The 12,425-nt window shown below is 39.4% G+C and overlaps 1 protein-coding gene across 2 annotated transcripts; it reads right to left on the bottom strand.

Annotated features, from left to right (window-relative positions):
- Nucleotides 1–4,363: 4,363 nt before the first annotated feature.
- ythdf3 (YTH N6-methyladenosine RNA binding protein F3) lies at nucleotides 4,364–12,148 on the bottom strand. 2 transcript variants are annotated; one of them, XM_056738368.1, is made up of 5 exons: nucleotides 11,835–12,148; nucleotides 11,254–11,278; nucleotides 10,457–10,536; nucleotides 8,569–10,179; nucleotides 4,364–5,238 (listed from the first exon to the last, which is right to left on the bottom strand). In XM_056738368.1, the coding sequence occupies exons 1-5, from the start codon at nucleotides 11,856–11,858 to the stop codon at nucleotides 5,215–5,217; spliced, it is 1,764 nt and encodes a 587-aa protein (XP_056594346.1). In that variant the 5' UTR covers nucleotides 11,859–12,148; the 3' UTR covers nucleotides 4,364–5,214. The 2 variants fall into 2 exon arrangements, with proteins under 2 accessions (XP_056594346.1, XP_056594345.1); XM_056738367.1 differs by lacking the exon at nucleotides 4,364–5,238 and having other exon boundaries at nucleotides 7,303–10,179.
- Nucleotides 12,149–12,425: the final 277 nt, after the last annotated feature.

The following is a 12,425-nucleotide window of genomic DNA, read 5'->3' as shown; positions in this document are numbered from 1 at the left end:
CATGTCAGCATATGGTTCTTATGGGGTAACAGAGAACTTTAGTAGGGAGTAAGAGGAAGAGGGCCAGGGGAGGGTGACAGCATTTGTAATCGGATCATTGGATAAAACAAGCTGAGTCGTTGGGATCAATAGAAACTGCACATGCAGCAAAGATCCCTAGAGAGAGAAGGAAGGTCTACTGACAAATATTAGCTTATGTTTCTGACGGACCTGGTCATGAAACTTATTTGCAGAACACGCAATGGTACCTGTATTGATAGGAGTTTTTGGCATCTCTTAAGCTTGACAAATTAGTTTCTGTTCTTTATGCAGTCTAATCATTGTAAACCCCCAAGGTTTTTTTGCATTTGTGAGCATTAATCACAGTTCAGAATTGTACATTTATATATCATAAAAGCTGTACAGTTTAAATGAAGAGTTTGGTTCCAAAATGAGATAACTCTGTTTTAAAAAAAAATCATGTTTTTTATTATGTTATCATGTTTTTATTGTGTTTTATAGTATTATTTAGCAACCATCTGCAACTTGATTGAAATTAATTGGAATGCACAATAAAAATTTTGTTAATTATTTTAGTTATCTCATTTTGGAACCACATATTTTGTACATACTATAAGGATTATATTCTATAGATATAATAAGAGGTGTGTTTAAATATTCTAGTATGGTGACTTGTGGTAGAAAACCATCACTCAACCTATAAACCATATACATTGTTTCAAAATAAGTAAAATCATTTTTCAACTGACACCCATCCTTATAAAGCTCCCATCTAACCTTGGTCTATTCCATTTCTTGGCAGTTAAAAACGACAGTTGCTTCAAAGAAAGCAGAATCAAAGGCCTTTGGCAGTGCCTCTCATCTCTTCCTAATTGGCAATGCCGAGCTTTCGTAAAGAACATCTGTAGAATAACAGCCAAGATTCCGCTGCATCAGAATGAATCAGCTACTTCTGATGAAAACAAATTCAAACCATCACTCACTCAGTTTGTCCATCATACCCATCTGAACTCCAGCTTTACACTTTGGGATATGATACAATCAAAAGCATCATAAATTTGTAAACCGGACGTAATCTGCCATTATAAAGATGAGATTGAGATGCATACTGTAAAAAATGTGAATTTTGAAAACTGCTTGTCACTTGCAACCTTTTGAAATAAGTAGTTTAAACACAGTGCATGTTATATTACTTTTTTAATCTTTGGATGTGGTCAAATATGGACATTTTAAAACCACTTTTACAAATGTATACTGTACCACAACACTGTTTTTTAGGTCTCTATACCTTTTGGTATGACACTTAAGATCCGTTTGGTTATAAATCCCATCTCAATACAGGGGTGCCTCAGGGCTTAGTGCTTGCACCGTTGCTCTTTTACGTATACATGACATCCCTAGGTTCTGTAATTCAGAAAACACGGCTTTGTCACAGAAAACAGTGACATTTCGCTAAAATTAAGGACCATTACCTGCAGCTGAACCTTGCAAAAATGTAACTGCTTGTAATCCCGTCCGACCCAAAGATTCATAACAACCTCTCCATTCAACTGGGCTCATCAACCATCACATCTTCCAGAACGGCCAGAAACCTGGGAGTGGTAATCGATGATCACCTAAACTTCACGGATCATGTTGCCAACACCAGTAGATTCATCCTCTACAATATTAGGGAAATTAAACCTTTTCTGTCCGAGCATTTTATGCCTAGTCCTAGTCCAGGCTCTTGACCTTTCCAGACTGGATTTTTGCAATGCGCTTCTGGCTGGACTTCCAGGTTGCACAACCAAACCTCTACAGATAATCCAGAATGCAGTGGTAAGAGTGGTCTTCAATGAAGCAAAGAGAGCACACGTCACTCCTCTCTTCATTAAATGACATTGGCTCCCTCTAGTCACACATATTAAATTCAAAGCTCTGCTCTTGACCAACAAGACCACCACTGGTTTGGCACCCCCATATCTTCACTCTCTAATACAGATTTATGTACCCGCCAGATCTCTACTCTCTTGCAAACAAACAATGTCTTGTAGTGCCATCCCAAAAAGGGAAGAAATCACTCTCACGTACCTTCTCTGGATCTGTTCCACATTTGTGAAAGGATCTGCCTGCTGCTATCAAGATCAGCAGATTCTGTAGCCATCTTAATACATCAGTTGAAAACCCATCTCTTCCGTCAGCACCTGACCGATTAATTCTGACTTCTATCTCTTTTCTACTCTTTCAAAAAAACGTAGCTTTGTATACTGGGGGAGGCGATATGAGACCAGTTTTGATGTGCTTATGCTTGTTGTTGTCCTTATGTTGTTCCAATTGCTTCCATTGTTTACCCCATTTGAAGTCACTTTGGATAGAAGCGTCTGCTAAATGACTTAATGTAAATGTAAAGGCCTGCAGTGATTCTCAACAATAAGAGCCAGGAAACCTCCGACCAGCACATAATTTGCATATTCAGCCTTTGTTCCTTTCATGCCTGTGAGCCAAACTAGCAATTAGAGAGAATGCAGCAAAGGTTATTAATAGCGTAGCCTGTGTTGTACAAACTCACCTAAAGAAAAACTTAAGGCAGATTAGGCAGTTTGTACCAGATGGGTGTACCAATGCATAAGCTCAACAGACAGTAAAGTCTCAATTCAAACCTCCTTCCGAGTAATTACAACTTTTTTTGCAGCCTAAAACAAAGCCGAATTTTTCCTCTGTCACGCAGGGGGATGCACTTGGCAAGCCACCATTAATTGACTTTACAAAGGTTGACAACAAGTGCCATGTTTGTGCCTTAATTGTCTGATTAAGGATGGCCTTTCTGGGAGAGAGAAAAGAGCCTTTCTGACCGGATTACATGGCAGGTTGCTATATTCTTGTATAGAACATCTCATCGTAACTACAGAAAACTATTTTAAAGGTTTTATAAGCACTTGTTATTATTATGATTAATTTTACTGGTGTCGCACATGTAAAGACATGCAATTGTCTAAAAAGTTAAAAAGTCTATCTAATGTCATTTTCTACCTTGATTTTCAAAATCAACAATTTGTGATACATTTAATGTTTAACTATATGTGCGTCTCAAAAATAACACGATGCAATAAAATAACATAATACAATAGAAAACCATTAGGGTTGAGCCAATTCTTTAGCTGGACAATAGCGCCATCTGCCGGAAATTCGCCATATAACATCTCTGCAATAATGAAGTCAATAGAAAACAAATGACTGTTGGAACCATGTGTCCGTTTATTATTTGCGTTACAACGTACATACATTCTATGACTATTTTCCATTTCTACTTTTTTTTAGAGGAATCAAAGATATTTCTCCACAAAACTGCTGTTTAATTTTTCTCTACCATACAAACTGAATATTGTTGCAGTTGAAATTAAACGAATGACAATTTTGTGTGCATTTATTCACCCTCTTGTCATTTCAAACCTGTATGACGTTTTATTAATGCAGAACACAAAAAAAGATATTTTGAAAAATGTTGGTAACCGAACATGCATGGGTGGAGGTACCCATTCACCTCTATGGTATAGACACAAAACCAATGCATGTCAAAGGGTACCGCCGTTGACAACATTTTTCAAAATATCTTCCTTTTTTATGCAGAAGTAAGTTTGAAATGATGACAGAATTTTCCTTTTTGGAAAATTTCATCTTAATGACAAAATCTGGTTGGCTAACTGTTGTGAGGTGTAGAATACAGCTTCTACAGTCAAGACAATTTTCGCAATCTGTTTCCATAAATCTATATTTATTTTTCAAATCAGATTAATCAATCACATCATACCTCGATTAGCATCAGCATCATTGAGAAGCATCGATTTACAGTAACCCATACAAACATGGCCTGAATCAAAGCACACAGAGGAAGGGGAGAAAGGTGTCTCTCATTGCAGCTGATTTCGTTGATCTCGAACCCAAATCTCCCGCCGTTCCGCCAGCGGGCAGATTCATACCCACAGTCTTACGAAGCAAGAGCAGCTATACGTGGTTTGTGGGGAAGGCAGCTTCCAGTGAACAAACAGGAAATAGCAGAGACTGTAATTACTTTGCATTACTCGCAGATGTTTGAGAAGTGTAGATCTTTTGGGAGGGATTGATCTCAGACACTAGCCCGTGGCACCGGACCCCAACAGGGTACATTTGGACTGTAAGGTCAGTCCATAGCAATAATATAACTTTATCATTCAATCAAAATAATCAAGACCTATATAGTTTCATTTGCATGGCCTCAGGATAATGCTCAGTATATAGTTGCAAACAGCAAAAAATTAAGTACTCATGCAATACGAATTTGGACAATATGGATTATGTTTCACGCCATTAAAATAAGGGGACATTCTGAAAGTAAAAACTCAAAACGTGGGATCGCTAAACATGGATCATGTTTATTTAAGCTAGTAAGTCACCTATAGGAGAAAACTGTCACGTTCTTGCTAAATTCCGGATAGCAGCAGATGCATTACAGATTCTGACTTGAAGAACACTGACTTGAGTAGAATGATGGTGTATCTGTGCAGGTTTCTCCTAAAACAAACGCACTTTCTGAATGACAAAATTGCAGGAGAAAACAAAAGAAAATGTGCATTGGCTGGTGTCAATCGCCACCAAGCTGCATAATTATCATCTTTTGGTACACAGAAATATATATGCTGATACAGAAAGGGTGAGAGGGCTACCGTGGATTATTCCGACTTGGGTCGAGTCAGGTGGGACGCGAACTTGGTCTGCGCCACGATTACGGATTTTACAGCTTCACGTAGATTCAAGTTTTCTTTCTATAGACAAATAGTTTCTCCTCTGAGTGTGTTCAAAAACGATAAAATTTGAAGGAGTTACAAAAACAAAACAAACAAAATAAAGACAAAACAATAAGACTACAAATACATTTGAAATCCTCCGAACCAACTATGACGGTTAGTCAGTTAATACCGAACACGTGTCCATTGATAGTTAAGGGAACTGGTAGAAGCTTTTAGAAGGGCTGAAAGTGCTTTAAGATACAGTTTACTTGTGATTTCTGTCCATTTCGTACTTGAGCAAAAGGGCAGATCCGTCAGAGGTTGACACAGGAAAGTCCACTGTCGTGACAAGTGTTCATACATAATCTTCAGCAGAAAATACACCAGAACCCCATTCTTCCTCTGAGGTTATGCAATATTTAAGGTTCTACGTCATTAGTGTTGACATCCTACGTGGGAGATCACTGTAAACCTACTGTTTATTTCTATTTCGCTCCTGTAAAAAAAGAGAAAAGACAAAATCAGATATATTTGAATAGACCAAAAAAAAAATGATAACATTTATCATGATCTTAGTCTTGTATCAAAGCCAAAACTGGATGGGTTTTTATTTGCAAATGCACATGAAACCTATTTTCTTTAAATACACTTGTAGTTTCCTCATTAGTTGCTCAGGAAAGCATTATAATCTTGTGTCACGACATGGTCTACTCTTTATCCCCAAATCTGAAACATGCCAAAGATGCATAACTGCGCTTACATTGACCAGATATGATCATGCCGTGTGACAAGATGAGATACAAAAACAACAACTAATTCATATTTTTGTGATCTTTTTGCATCAGAGGGAATACAATTATTGTGCGAGCAACAAGGTCAGTTACTGCCACTAAGAAGATGAGGCAGTTGTATAATGTTGATTATTTTTTTAACCAAACAAGGTTTCAAATGTCTTCGGTTAACTGAAGGTCTAACAACTATGTGCAATATTTATGCATGTCACAGTAAAACAGTGTCTGCTTTACAGTATGTGATCTGCTAAGACAACAAGTGGTTCCAATACACCGGATCTTTCTGAAATGGGCCTAAAGAAAAAAACCTCTTAAACCTTTAAAGATGCACTAATTCAGTTTCAGCCCCAAAATGTCATGGAGGCCAGTGGTCCATTATAAAATATTAATTCATTTTATTAATAGCAAATGAGACTAAAAAGGGGAATTTACAATAACACACTAAACTGTTAAAAGTTTTGACATTAGACGGGAACCAATTAAATGTCAAAACATAGACCAAGTCTTTCTTGCATTTTTGGCCATGTTACATTAAAGGAGAAGTTCCCTATAAAATGCATGATTTTTCACTTACCCACATGTCATACAACCCACAAATTGAGGTTTTTGAGGAAAGCTTTCCAGGGTCCTTATCCGTATAATGCACTTCAACGGGGGGCGTAACCTTTCCAAATTGATTGCATAATACGGAAGTCATGAACGTGCATTCTGGAGGACCTCCGATGCAGTGGAAGCCATATTTTTATGTTTAAAAAGTATATAATTTTTCAGTTTTCTTGGAAAATGACTAATCATTGCGCTAGACAACACCCTTATTTATCGGCTGGTGTCGTGTAGAGCCTTTTGAAGCTGAGATGAAACTGAAATTTGGACCTTAACCAACATACCTTAACCCCATTCAAGTGCATTATATAGATAAGATTAAGAACACCGGCAGGCTTTCCTCAAAAGAATTGAATTTGTTTTCAACAGAATAAACAAACAAACGGACGGCTTGTGTGACATGTGGGTGAGTGAAATATCATGACATTTTTTATTTATAGTGTACTACTCCTTTAATAGGTTTCCCAATGGCTATTGGATGCAAGAATGGGCCAAATGAATGCATATATTATGCACAAATGTCCATATGTATAATACATATAAGTACATTATATGTCATGTATGGTTTGCTGTTTATTTGTACTTAATCCCAATTTTCAACAATTTATATAGAAATATCACTTGGTATTGGTATCAATCTACGGAGTTTCAATTTGACAACCCAAAAGTCCTATTTTTTCCTTAATCGTATATTCCGCAAAACCCTCATGCTGACCTCAAATTCTTGTTCACAGACAATTCTACACCATTCAATTTTACAAACAAAATGAAACCATATGCAGGTACAGTGCTTTAATAAATGTAAGTTCTTGATTAAACTTGAGGGGCGCTAGTGATTCTATTAAAGTGTTTACTGCATTGTTTAGTTAAAACAAAATGAACCTCCGGTGAGTGAGACGTTAAAATTTCAGTGACATAGGCGGACACATAGATTATAAATCATTACCTCATTTCATTTAAAAAAAATGCATTAGTGCCCTTTTAACTTAACAGTGGCAAACAATCTAAGAGCTATAGTTTAGTTATCATTTGGGCACCGTCCTTTTTTCCAAAACATTTATTCATTTTTGAGAGAACTAAGCCTTGTTAAAAAGTCAAAAATATATATATAAACATACATAGACATTTTACTAAGGTAAAGGATTGGCAAGACAACCAAACTGACATAAGATTCTGAATATACATTTATTGTGACGTTTTCTAATATGTGAAAAAATTAAGTTAAAAAAAGTACATTACAAAACTGCAATTTAATAAAGATCCACTGATAATAATAAGAGTACTGGACTATTGTATGTTCTTGGCAAACCTACTGTGTATTGTTTTTTACAAACAAGTAACTGGAGTGGACACAAGGCAAAAGTTGGAGTACATGCATGACTACACCTGCTAATAGGATTGCAGTGCAAGTCAAGTCAGTGGCTAGTTTATGATTACAGTTTATGACAATGTATTCACCAACATGGATGACACTGACATCATCCTGTATACGAATGTCTAAATATGTCTATTTTAGTGTAAGACATAAATAACTGTGTTAAATAAAACTACAATTCAGGTTGTGGTTAATTTGGGATTAATTTTTTAAAAGGGATAGTCACCCAAAAAATTTAATTGTTTCATTTCTTATTCTCCCTCGTGTCATTAAATGTTTCTTTGGACAAATATCTCTGCAGTTTTGTGATGGCACCATATATGCTTTGGTGTTCTGAGTAAATGATGAACAAATTTTCATAATTGGGTGAACTGTCCCTTTAATGGAAGCGGTTACAATTATGTACAGTATGTTTTCATATGAACATAACTGTATTGGGCACTCTACAAAGGCACTGTAAAAACACACCAACAACCCAATACATGGACCAAACTATAGTTTAAATGGTAAAGCATGATATTTGCCTAGATGCTAAATCCACATCCTTCCTTTTGGGATACATCCTCATAATCATGTGAAATATGATCTAAAATGTTGTGCAATCACAACATAACTCGCAGACAAAGTCAAAGCAGCTGGTGCCGAGGTAACAAGCACAGGCATCAATTATTTGTGTTGTGTGGCAGGAAATGATGCAAGTCAAATCTATTCATGGGACATCTGCCTGCTGTTTGATTGGCATCACTGCTCAACACCAGTCATATGTCAATAGATGGCCGAGATTCCTTTTATTGCTCAAGCCATGCTAATATACACAAACGAATGGTAAACGCATCAAAAAGTGCATTCCTAAGGATGACTGACTGCTCTTTTTACATTGTGTGACAAATAACAATGTTTGGGGTCTGCCTACGTCTAGATGTAAGAGAAACACTATTCTAAGTTGCTACTAAAACTATATTTTATTCTAATTTATAAGAACTAGATTTGGTTTGATCTAAAAGTTGCAGTGCCTGCTTTCTGCTATGGTCCAAGAGTGGCAGAAAGCAGCACTTACCCGTCGCATGGCTTCCTCTTCCTCCTGCCGCTTTTCGTAATGTGCAAAATCATCAAAGATTGAGGTGGTATGCTTGAAAGTTGCAATAATTTTAAGCACTTGCTTTGCCTTTTCTAGGGGCACTTCCTGAGTGTCCCTGGAGTTGGTGACAGGCTTGTTATCATTGTTCTCTAAACGGATGTGCCTCAGCTGGTTATTGGGCACGTCCTTGACAAAGATCCATTTCACCTCGAACTTGCCCTTCCACTTATCCTGGGACCAGACGCCGGCGTAGGCGTTATAGTCCACGGTGGACTTCATTTCAGCCACGCCGCAGAAGTGTCCACTGCCGTTGACGCTGAAAAGTAGGTAGAGCGGACCTTTGGCACCAAGCGAACGGTAGGCACTATCCAGGCGCTTGTTTCCATGCTCTGTGCTGCACCAGATGGAGTACTTAATGGAGCGATGGATGTCGTCCTCCGAGTAGCTCTTGATAATAAAGATCCGTCCGTTTTTCAAGTTCCAGTCGAAGTCTTTAAGGTTGTAGTTATTGAGGGCCTTGAGCTTCTCCAGGACGGGGTGAACCTCGCCGGAAGACGGCGACGAGCTCATGGGGATTCCCGTCCCGAGGCCAAAGTTCTCCATTCCGCTGCTCTGGTTGAAGGCCGCTCCTCTGTTTCGAGGGGCCACCCAGCGGTTTTGGGGTGGTGGGTTCTGCTGCAATGGGTGCAGGGGCTGGGGGGGGCCAGGTTGCGAGTGGTGATGAGGGTGGGGGGGACCTAAGGGCAGCTGCTGGTGGGGTTGTGGAGACTGTAGGTGGAGCTGCTGGTGTTGATGAGGCAACGGATTCTGCATCATGGGTTGAGGTTGGGCCATGAGTTGCTGCTGCACCAGCTGCTGCGGGGGCAACATCTGTTGAGCAAGAGGAGGCTTGTTGAGGGAGCCTTTGTCATCCCACGTTCCAATGTTCATGTTATGCTTTATTGGTGGTGGAGGGATTGTCGCCCCACCCCCCAAACCCATGTTGGGTTTCAGCTTCAGCTTGGACTGGGGTTTTGCAGGTTTCCTTGCGATGGCAGCCCAAGAGTTGGGGTTGGGTGCTGAGGAACTCACGGTTGGCATGTTGTTAGCGCCCATGCCTGCCGTCCCTCCTAAAGGAGACCCCACCGCTTTCGTAACAGCCGACATGTCGGAACCAAGCTTGAGCCCGCCCATACCCTGATCGATGCTACTGAGCCCCGGAACTTTACTGAGTTGTGAGTCACTGCCAAATCCCTGTCCGTCTGCTATGGCCCGACCCAGTGAGCTGGGGGGATACCCATAGCTCTGCGTAGACTGTCCCTGAGTACCACTGGTGCCCCAGGTGGAAAAGTCTGCATTTCCGGGAAAGAAGTTAAATCCATGTTGGCTGAGGAAAGGGGGCGTGTTGCCTAAAGCACCAGGCTGGCTAAAGACTCCATCTGGAATGAAGTGAGGTTCGCCATTGCTCATCTGTCCATAGGTGGTCAGGTAGGGCATAGGGGGGTCTCCTGCGGTGGACCAAGCAGCCTCTCCCAAGGAGTAAGGGAATCCGATGGAGGGGGCATAATAACTGGGCATGTAGGGATCAGACATTGGTTGGTAGCTATTACTCTGTTGAAGGTAGTTAAAAATAAGTCAGTAATGATTAGGTTAAATGTCTTCTGTTTTTCTACTGAAGACAATACAAACAAATGTGAAAGTTATTTGTACACAAACAGATACTGTAATGTGTTTAGGCTCGAAGCAATTTTCATTCACAATGAAGTCTCATATAGATCGAGTCTATGTTGTAAAGTAGCATTATACTGAAATGGAAGAACCCAAATGATAACGATTTTATTTTTGGAGAATAGACATCTAATACGACAGCCGACAGAGAGAAACTCACCTGATTTGTCTGGCTGCTCAGGTAATTGTCAAAGTCATCATCATTCACAGCATCCTTCTGATGCATCGAACCGTTTTGCACTAAACAAAATTAAACCGAAGCAAGACAGACAGTCTGTCAGTTTATTTTGCCAACTTCTTTTTCCCTCTAACATTTTGCAGCTGACTTGTTTACATATTTCAGTCAGTTAATGTTCAACATTTCTTCATGGTGTAGATTATTATGTTATTATTATGTAGAAATATGTTACAAACATCTGTCAAGTCTCATATTAACATGAACACTGTACTTACCCATACCTTATAATTACGTAATTTTCAGACTTGACAATTCATAAATCTACAGATTAACAGAGGTTTGCTATTTGTAAATAAAGTCATACTTGCGATAATTGATAACGTTGTTGATACAATAAAAGTCGCTTAAATGGAGAAACAAATTGTCATCGTTTACCAACCCTCGTGTCATTCCAAACCGCTATGATTTAATTTTTTCTTCAGAACATAACAGAAGACATTTTGAAGAACAACATTGGACCCCATTAACTTCCATTGTGCGGACAGAACACCACAGACACATTTCTCAAAATATCTTCTTTCCTGTTCCACAGAATAAAACACGTTTTGATTGACATGAGGCTGAATAAACGATGACAGAATATTTAATTATGGTTGAACTTGTGTGAAACTTTATGGATTAAAATTGATTGAGATATACTGACAGCTACAATGTTTTAACACTGACACAGTAAAGTGGACATGCGTAAAGAAAATGCGTCAATGCAACGCTTAACTTACCTTTGTTTCCTTGTCCTTTAGGTCTCTAATGTTGTGTCCAAAGTGTGCGATCAGATGTCAAAGAGAGAAAATTCACAATGTGAACAAAGCAAAACAAGTCTCGTCGGGTACAGGGATCTACAAATGACCATTTTCGTGATATACTACAAATATTTTTAAAGCACAATTTTACATTTAACTGCATTACATGATCAGGAATCGACCAAAAAACTGATTTCAAACACACAAAACTCCCAACTCTATGGGTTTAACTGGCTGTGTCTCAAAACAGAGTAAGTGGCCTTAGTACAAGACAACATTTGTGGGCATTTTGCCCAGGATTCTGCCCTGCATGTCAAGCCTTTAAATATACAGCTTTATATACTACTAGACCGCATGTGTATGCATCTTACGCACGCTTCTCCGATCGTGTTTTCGTTACGGACCCTTCAATGTTTCCTTGAATGTTTCAAGCGCGCCCACGGTGCCCAAAACATGCTGTCTAGGTAGGAAGCTCACTAGGTTTTGAGACAGATCCACAGTCTGTGCGCGTACCATCACGTTCATCTGTTATGTACATAAAGAGGATGTTCCTCGTGTACCTGATCGACAGTTGTCGCAGACATCCTCCGGGAGCCCGAACTGATCGTTGTTATGACTGTCCACGATCTCTCCTGCCACCTCTGCGGGTTCACGTTATTTCTCCTCTCTCCGAGTTGGCCCTACAATCACAAGCGCTGATCTCCTCCCCCGGTCTCAGATGATCGGCAGCGGTTCTCTCGGGCGGCGGAGACGGCGTGTGTCAAACGGAGATCGGTGGCCGTGCGGTGTGTTTGTGAAAGTCCGAAACATTCACACCGTGTGTTATATTCGGAGAGAATATCACCGCTGCTCTACTCCACAATGGCGGATGGGCTCTGACTCTCACTTCCGTTTGAGCGCTGACCTTCCGCCGGTGACGTCATGAGAGAAGACGTGCGCCTGGTTTATCGTCCAAAGAATAAAAAGAGATTATAAATTCGATAATTTTAGGAGAATGTGCAATGATAAGAAATGTACCTTTTGTTATGTTGCGATGAGATGTATAATGAATGATAACGGTATTATTTGTGATAATCGTGTCATAGAACAAGGGAAACAATTATTTGAAGGTTTAGAGTACAAAGGAAACTTTTTGTAATCATGTTCGTTAT

Source organism: Triplophysa dalaica, chromosome 23, assembly GCF_015846415.1.
Source record: "Triplophysa dalaica isolate WHDGS20190420 chromosome 23, ASM1584641v1, whole genome shotgun sequence".
In the NCBI taxonomy this organism is placed as follows: Eukaryota; Metazoa; Chordata; class Actinopteri; order Cypriniformes; family Nemacheilidae; genus Triplophysa; species Triplophysa dalaica.
This window is presented reverse-complemented; position numbering and strand designations above follow the sequence as displayed.